Source organism: Falco peregrinus, chromosome 10, assembly GCF_023634155.1.
Source record: "Falco peregrinus isolate bFalPer1 chromosome 10, bFalPer1.pri, whole genome shotgun sequence".
NCBI lineage: Eukaryota > Metazoa > Chordata > Aves > Falconiformes > Falconidae > Falco > Falco peregrinus.
Genome location: NC_073730.1, coordinates 3,864,081 through 3,872,954, shown reverse-complemented (window position 1 = coordinate 3,872,954; position 8,874 = coordinate 3,864,081). Strand labels below are relative to the sequence as shown.

The 8,874-nt window shown below is 38.6% G+C and overlaps 1 protein-coding gene across 3 annotated transcripts in view; it reads right to left on the bottom strand.

Annotated features, from left to right (window-relative positions):
* Positions 1-4: 4 nt before the first annotated feature.
* The window catches only part of TPR (translocated promoter region, nuclear basket protein), a 42,501-nt gene continuing 33,631 nt past the window's right edge, over positions 5-8,874 (bottom strand). Inside the window, exons 43-51 of one of the 3 annotated variants that reach the window (XM_055815240.1) lie at positions 8,258-8,442; positions 7,375-7,443; positions 6,070-6,179; positions 5,335-5,441; positions 3,848-3,943; positions 3,497-3,653; positions 1,819-1,937; positions 1,173-1,271; positions 5-217 (exon numbers count right to left, since the gene is read on the bottom strand). In XM_055815240.1, the coding sequence (XP_055671215.1) occupies positions 162-217; positions 1,173-1,271; positions 1,819-1,937; positions 3,497-3,653; positions 3,848-3,943; positions 5,335-5,441; positions 6,070-6,179; positions 7,375-7,443; positions 8,258-8,442 (998 nt within the window). In that variant the 3' untranslated portion in view covers positions 5-161. The remainder of the gene's footprint in view (positions 218-1,172; positions 1,272-1,818; positions 1,938-3,496; positions 3,654-3,847; positions 3,944-5,334; positions 5,442-6,069; positions 6,180-7,374; positions 7,444-8,257; positions 8,443-8,874) is intronic. The other 2 variants (XM_005242035.4, XM_027793331.2) reach the window with 2 other exon arrangements.

Below are 8,874 nucleotides of genomic sequence, written 5' to 3'. Positions count from 1 at the left end.
AATGTTGACATTTTTTCTAATTTTATTAATAAAGACATTGAAATGTGTGCACACAAGTCTAAGTATAAAATGCTGCTTTAAGCTCTGGCTTCATTACACTAAAGCAAGCACAGGCAAACTGGCACTTTTGTATACACAGCTGTAATTACTTTACAGATCATTTAACTAATATTTCCTCTGTTCAGGCCGCCTCTGCCTCCCATTGCATGAGTTACACCTGTGTTGGGAAAGAAAACAAATGCATTAACAGAAATCCTTTTCTCCCTTTTAATCAACCATTTGTACATGTGATTCATCATCGTCCTGTAAGGAATTGCTACCGCAGGGGAACACTTCCTTTCTGAAAATTCCAGCTCCCCCTGCCTCCCCTGGAGCCTGGTGATATAGATGTGTCGTTCAAATAGGTGGTGTTTACTTGTGATCCTATCTCGGGCTCTGGGCCAAAGAACAGGTATAGCCTTCTTCCCATATTTGAACTCAGTCCCTCACTTCTGTTACTAAAGAAATGGTGAGAGACTAGAAAGAAAAAAACTATCCTATCCTAGGTCCACCTCCTCACCTTTTTTTTCCTTTAAAATACCAGATACCTGTATTTCAGTGCTAGTGTCAAGTCTTCTACAGTGCTGAAATGATGCCAAACTGAACACAAATGCATCTAAGGATTTTTCTTAATAGAGAAGTTGCAAACAATTTGTTGTCATGGTTTAACTCCATATTGCATTACAAAAATCTGTAATACTTCCATAAACAACTTTGTTCATTTATTTTTTTTTAATCAGTGTAATAATAACTAGAAACCTTAAATGTACCAAATGGGAAACTGATATGTACTTTTAAAAGACTTCTAAACTTATCTCCTAACATTATTTTTAAAAATCTTTTAAAACTTTGCGAGTTTAAGATCTACTGCCATTTACTTTCTCTCCACTGCTCAGAACCAAGTGCCACACATAAGAAGTTTGCCTATCTTAAAAAATACTCAGACTAACACACTGAAATGAAACTACAGAGCTCTTAGGGCAACACTGAAAGCTAGGGCCGGGATGCTGTGTTAGTCAAGGACTTAGAGCAAACACAGGCATGTAGTAGTGTTTCATAGATGGTCTCCACAGTAAGAAAGTACTAAAAACTTGTTTGAAAAAGCCTGAATTTGAGCAACCACAAACACCTACCTCTCTGTCTGTTGAACTGACGACCACGAACACCAGTTCTTAATGTTGGTGGCTGAAGTCTGACACGTCGAAATGGCTTAGGCTGATTACTGCTTGTGTCTGTAAAGAAATAGAAATGGAGGAAAAGAACGTCTGTGTTTAGTACAGTTTCTCACTACTAATGTTTACATGATTTGATACGCATTATGCTCTCAAATTTACTTCAAAATTATGAAAGTGCATCCTTATTGCATTGACATCTCTGATATGAATAAAAGCCTCAAAAGTAGTACATTTGGGACTTCTTTCATTACCTACGCTAGGTGGTAAATTGGTAGCAACAGTGATTTACTTACTGTTCTTTGGCAATTTAACTGAATGAAAAAAATTTAAATCTGACATCAAAACCCCCAGTGGATAGAATCACCAAAGTATCAGTAACTTTTGCTCCCTGAAGCATTATTCTTACTATGGCCTACTCTAGCTACTGCAGTCCAAGTAAAAATTGCTTGCCATTAAGATCATACACATCAAAACATGTTCTTGCTCTAAGAATTCTATCTCGTTTTGCGTACCCTGGCTAGCAGCAGTGCATGATACTGGTCTAAAAAGTTCCCACACTTAACGAAATGGTACGAAACAACTGTTTCCAGCAATCAACCTGTACCTGCAGATGAACTAGAAGGAGGATCTTGACTAGTTGAAGGAAGATCTGACTCATCAGATGCTTGAACAGATTCTTCTTCTTGCTGGCTATCAATCTCTAGGCCTGCCTCTGAAGTAATTCTGGAAGAGGAGGAGTGGGAGGAAAAACATTTAAGTGTATTCCCCGTTTCAAAAAGCTCAAGAAAAAAAAAAAAAGCATTATCTTGGAGCACAAAGATTCCTATGCAAGTGTCTTACCCCAGAAATTTTTACAGGTTTTATCCTGTTTTGTCCTGTCCCTGCAGCCCCAGTCATGAGAGATTTATCTGGCTTTTAGAAAAACGACACAAGTAATTTCCTTGACATTCCGCCCAACTCCAGAGGCATATCCAACATATCAGAGAAAGACACAGAAGCTATTTAATGGCAGTAACTAAAAAACCTTATGTGATGGCACTGTGGATGTTTAGGCAGGGGAAGAATGAAGTCAAGGGACCGCCACTGACTGGTTAACCCTAAATATCACTCATTGGTACAGTAACTAAGTATTTCAGACTCTGTCTTCAAAAGACATAATGAAACAGCATTATAGAGCTGGAAAAAATGTAAATATTCAATTTAGTTTAAATGCAGCTCACTTTTTGGTATATATTTTATTTACCTTGATTAGTAAATAAAAGCTATTAGAATACGGTAAAACTCATAAATTGTGGGAACTATCTGTTGTCTACACTAGCAACAGACTGACATGCTCTCCTGGCAAGCTCAAGGCCCATTCCAAACTATGGATAGCTCTGTGAACCATTTAGTTCCTCTGTGGACATACTTCCAATTCTCCAAAGATTAGATGGTTTTGTAAGAAACAAATTTGAGACCTTAACATTAGAATACCCATTCTATGCTCCATCTACTTGGAGACAGATTATTGCAGTCCAAGCTGGTGCTGCATCAAGAAAACTGTGTGGCACATTTAACTTGCAGCAGTAACATTTTCTTATGACCAAACCTCCTACCTCCTGCAGTCAGTAGATAAAAGTTTCGGTAAATTTTGAATGACACATCTTTTATTATTATGCAACCAACAAAAATAAAATGTAACATAAAATTATAACTCATACCCTTTTAGATTTGTAATGTATTTGATTATAATACAAAATGCAGCAATTATTGTAAAAACTGCACTTGCAAAGTGTAAGACAACATCATTTTTCTATCAGATTCTTAAAAACTACTTACTCCTCCCCTCCCTCATGCTACATCTTTTGTACTCCACTGCCTTAACTGAATCACTTCGTGATATATGCTTGCTTTGTAACAAGGAGTGATTTTCTCTATTAGCAAACAGGAATACTTTAGCCTTTATTCTACAAACCCCAGTCCTTCAAACTGGGGCGTCTACTATCAGTATTTGACTACTGCACAGCCCTCTGCATTCTTAAAAAAATAAGGAATTTTTTTTTTCCTGTGACTTTTGTATTAGCTATGTTAAATCAGAAGGAGAAAATCAGGAAGAAAACCTTCGGTTTTAGACGAGAAGGTCAGAATGTACTACTTCACAAAATTATTACATCCTGTTTGAGCTGTCCTTCCTACCAGAACAGGTTAAATTGAAAATGAATCACAGACACACTTGGATGAAAACAAATCATTAAAACTAACATGACATCAAGTCTTAGTGAACCAAACAAGTCATAGTTTACCCTTCAGATTCTGCCTCTGCAAAAACTTCATCTCCATCATCACCCGCTCCAGCCTCTGTAGTGGTGGACAGACTGCCAGTAGATGTCGTAACCATTGGAACGGACTGAGAAGCATGCTCTGAAGCATCTGCTGAGGCACTTTCAGTAAAAACTGTCACTGTACAGGAAAGGTAGTTTAATAAATATCAAGTTCGTTTTTATTTCCTACAGAAAAATCTATGGAAATCTTAGGCAGGTGGGGGAAAGGGCTACTGGAACGCTCCTGACATAGTAATAAGCACTACAATAACAGTAATCCAATTCTTTTCTTGATAGTCAGGGTTTGCAGCCTAAGAATTTCCTGCCACTTACCTGGTGCTGCTACTTGTAATGGTGTTGTGGGAACACTACGACCACCTGATTCTTCCTCATGAGCGAGGAACAGTGGGGTTTCATACATTCCTAAACCTGCGACACAGAAAGTTTTAGTGACAATTAATATAGCCAGCTAAAAAACAGATTAACTGCCATATTCCCTCTGCACACTTGATGAAATCCATCAATTTGTGCTGAAATATGCAGATCTGTTACTTGAAGTCATTTTGACTTACTGTCAGGGCTAATTATGATTTATTGACATGCAAAAAACCTTGATGAAAACATTACTACTTGTTTCACTTTCACCCTTTTCTTATGCCATTATTTTGCAGCGAGTTTCTTCCTAGAACAGCATACCATTCCATGCTGACAGGGATGCAGGGGAAAGGGACTGATTCAGGACGACAAAAACAATATGAATTGACTGGCCATCTCTTTGCAGGTAAGGATATATCCCAAAGATTTCTTTGCATTTGCTGTGTTCCCCTACTGTTCTACTACAGGAAAGCTACAAACAGTAAAACTCAAGTTAAAAAAAACATTCCTTCAGTACTTCATCTCTCCTTATATAGTTTCTGGTGTGCAGCAGGCAACTCATCCTACATAAAATTTCAGCTTCTCTTGTTCACAAGCCTGCTGCTCCTACCCACAGCAGTTTTCTACTTTTTAAACCATTATGACAAGTAGAAAAGTAGCAGCTTAAAGGTGTCCTGGTTTTGGCTGCGATAAAGTTAATTTTCTTCCTAGTAGCTAGTGCAGTGCTGTGTTTTGGCTTTGGTGTGAGATAAATGTTGATAACACACTGATGCTTTTAGTTGCTTCTAGGTAATGTTTATATTAAGTCAAGGACTTCAGTTTTTCAGGCCCTGTCATCAAGAAGGCTGGAGGAGCACAAGAAAACTGGGAGGGGACACAGCCAGGTCAGTGACCTGAACTGGACAAAGAGGTATTCCATACCACGGGACGTCATGCTTGGCATACAAACTGGGGGGACTGGCCAGGGACTGCTGATCGTTGCTCTGGGTCTGGCTGGGCATCAGTCAGCAGGTGGTGAGTAACTGTATGGTGCATCACTTGTTTTCTTTCCCCTCTTCCCTTTGGATTTCATTCCTCTCCCTCCTTTTCATTATAACTGTTATTACTATTATTGTTCTTTCATTTTTATTTTATTTCAACTATTAAATTGCTCCTATCTCAATGCTTGAGTTTTACACATTCCTTTCCAATCCTCCTCCCCACTCCTCTGGGTGAGGGGGGAGCGAGCGAGTGGCTTCGGGGCACTTAATTACCTGCCCGGGTTAAACCACGACAGAAGGAGACACCTTTTCACTTTCTGTTAGTCTCTCTCTGCTGACAATTATTTAAGAGTTGCAGGTTTCCACACACGAATGAGTACCTGAAGTAGAATTGCCATTTTATTGACTGCATTATTTGTTTTTCACTCTAATAAGCATGGAAAAAAAAGTAAAGAAATGGTTTACCTCCTTGTGATGCAAGCTGACCAAGATCAGAGTGACTTGAGCTAGTTTGTGGCATATCTTCAGGGGGTCCAAATCTGAATCTAGGAACTCCAGCTACCTGGGGGGAACTATCAAAATAAAGATTTAAGGAATCCTGTGATTTTTCCAATGAGTGGGGCAAGGGGAGACTACCTTCTGACCAAAACAAGAGAACAAATTATGCATGAGACAAAATGAATTAATATTGACCAGAAAAAACAGCTACACTACTGCTAATTCAATAGCAATTACTCCTCAAACTTATTTGGAATGCATCCAAAAATCAGTAAAACAGTTCTGAATAGAATATTCTTCACTCATTCATCCTACGAGTTCTGAGAATTTTAAGTGGATTGTTGAACGTGTTCAGAACCACCCAAAATCCAAAACCAGAGGTAACTTTTCCTACTTTTATTGGTAATATTAGCGGGGAGGGTGGGGGTGAGGTGGAACAGAGAAGAACAACCTATATTTTTGTTTAATGTCTTCTTAAGTCAATAAGTTATAATACATTGGAGATTATCTCTCTCCTAATTTGCTAAGTTTTATGATACACAATTAAAAAAAATATTACTTATTTGTAGATGCAGTCATCTACTGTACTACTTAGCATGTTTTAGCACATTACTCCAATCACAAGTTCATTTCACTTAAACTTATTTTTATTCCACTGAAAAATAGAAACAGAAGCCTTTTTTCTTCTTTACATCTACTTACTGAATGGCTTCTGCAAACCCATCTGTACGATGCGGAACTACAAGGGTCGGTGTGCTTGGAACTGTTCGGTCCTCATCATCAAAGAAGTGTTGCTGCTGGAAAAAGAGAGACTGATATGAGAGCCTACAATGTATTTCCAGTTGCTACCAAATCAAGTTAAAGGCTGGTTTGCTTTTTCCACACAGTTCAGCAAAACAAACACAGATTTAACTCTAACAAAATTCTTCTCTAATTTCAGACATCTAAATCTGAGCTAGTTATACAGATTAAAAAAACAAAACAATGCAAACCAAAATAAACCTCATACACTTGCAGGACACCCATCTTTCAAAGAGTTTTTAGACATCCATTCCACGAGATCATCCTACCGTCAAAGTGCTATATCTCCCTGTTAACTACAAGGGAATCTTAGCGTGAGTCACTCATAAATAGACAGGAATCATCTGTCTTAATACGGACTGCTGTAAGGTACCCATATAACAGGATTTTTCACAATGTGAATCAAGTCATGTATTCCCTATAGACCTGTGTCCTTTGTTCTTGCATTGACTAAAACCCAGAAACCTCAGCCCCCTCTTCCCTCACCTTCTGTAAGACATTCTCTTCACCTCCCTGGCTTCCTCCCATATCTTTCAAACCCTTCACTCCAAAGTACCCATAAGGACCTTCCCATGTGCTGTCACTGTCCAGGCAAAAGCAGTAGGTACTGAGGCCAATTCCAAGCAAAAACTGAATGACAGGTACATGTAAGCCAAGCAGAATCAAAAAATCTGAGCTGATGCCTTTGATCTCAGAAAAGATACTGTTTTAGTCAGTCAGTCTCTCTCTCTCCTACCTCACTAATTTGCATGTGTTCTGTTAAATACAGTTGAAGTTGAATAAAGTGTTCAAAATTAGAGGAAGGAGACAGACAGAAAGCATAAATTAGCCTTATTCCTTCAGGATGAGGCTGGAAACATTTTTTTTCCCCCAGTAACATATCCTCTTTAAAAGACTGATTCTAAAAACAAGTAATTACAACCACCTTAGAAAAAAACAATTCAACCTCTTTGGAAGATCTTTGGCTTCCTGGCAGCTTTCTAGTATTTGCCTTCCATTAATAAAAAATTTAAAGAGAGGAATTTATTTACTGCAAGACTACAAAAATTATCCCACCTCTGAAGTCAGTAGCTAGGCTTCTTTAAAAAAACAAACTAAACCCCAAGAGTTACGAATGGTTCCTCAATGCAGAGGCTGGAACTAGATGACCTTTAAAGGTCCCTTCCAACCCAAACCATTCTATGATTTTATGATTCATATACTTACCATCCCACCTATGCCAGGAGTTAGCTGAAGTCCACGCCCCACCGACTGTCTTCGAGTCATCTGGATTCTCTTTATAATAAAGAAAAAAGAAGTAGTGTGAATGCTTTCCTGGAATTCTAGCAACATACTAGTGTTCAATCAGAGCCATGGATAACGGCTAAATGAGTAACTGTAACAATTACCCATTAGTGTACAACACTGCTCAGTACAGAATCACACCTTCTTAAAGAACAGACCATGGCAGCAGCTACTCCACATCTCATGTCTGCTGCCTGGTCTAACAATGAAAGAGAATCATGTAGGTTTAAATTCTGGGTAAGTGACATCACTATTTTACTTAACTTTCTATTGAGGACAGAAAACTTGATCACAGAACACAATTAATGGTAAAGGATAATTTCAGTGTATTTTTGCAAAATTCATGTTGTGACATTTTCATTTACAAAAGCTATAGGTCTACATCAAAGCATAATCATGGGTCAGGCATTGACTATGAAGGGTTTAACTTAGAAAGTGAATGGCAACATTCTTTTGCGCAATCTGTGTTGGGGCAGAGACCAACAGAAACCAATTCGTCTCAGTTACACCCTGATCAAGAACAGCTTTTGTAGTGGAAATATCAACAATCACTGACTGAAATGGCACTGGTATAGTAATTTCAAGATACAAATCCATCATAAATGCCATACTGCTTTTAATGTTCCCTGCTCAGCCATATCTGCAGGATGAGACATGTTAGGTCAGTGTCCTCAAGTACCATTTTTAGGATGCTAAATGATGTAATCTATTTTTACAATAGACAGAATACTCAGGTTTTATTTAGAAGAAATCATACAGTGATTTTTTTTTTAAAGTGTTCTGAACCGCTGGAGAGAGTTTATACCTGTACTGGGGGACCCAGTTCCTGAGGAGGAGCATGAATAGTTAGTCGTGGGGGCAGTGGATGTGGCGGTCTGCGTGGCGACTGTGGGGGCCGAGGGGCCTGTCTCTCTGAGGCAGACGATGGCTGCTGTTCTCTTGAACTTTCATGAGGAAAAGTGGACTCTGCAGCACTTGTACTCCCTTCTCCTAAAACGTAAAGAAGTATAGAGGGGTAAACCCATGACCTCCAAACTGAGCTGAAAAGATGAAGGCAAATCTTCAAATTCTGCTACCACATTAACACAAAAGTGTTTTACCCTTGCAAAAGGGGGGACAGGTCAGTACTGTTATTCAAAAGTCACTTAAAAAAGGACTGGTGCCAGCTACATCAACACGAGCACCAGAACAGACTATTGACTATTCAAGTACTGATTTAGAGAGAGATTAATTTAGTGAGCGATCAAAAGCAATTTCAACAGCAACCAGAGCTTGCAGGTTTTCAAAGGTACGTAGAATAAATCCAGAAAAGAACATTTCAAAAGAATCTACAACTCCGGTTAAAACAGTCTTTAGTATTCCACCTTATATTCTTAAGTGCATATTTTAACACATGCAAAACAGCTTTTACATTTTCCCCTC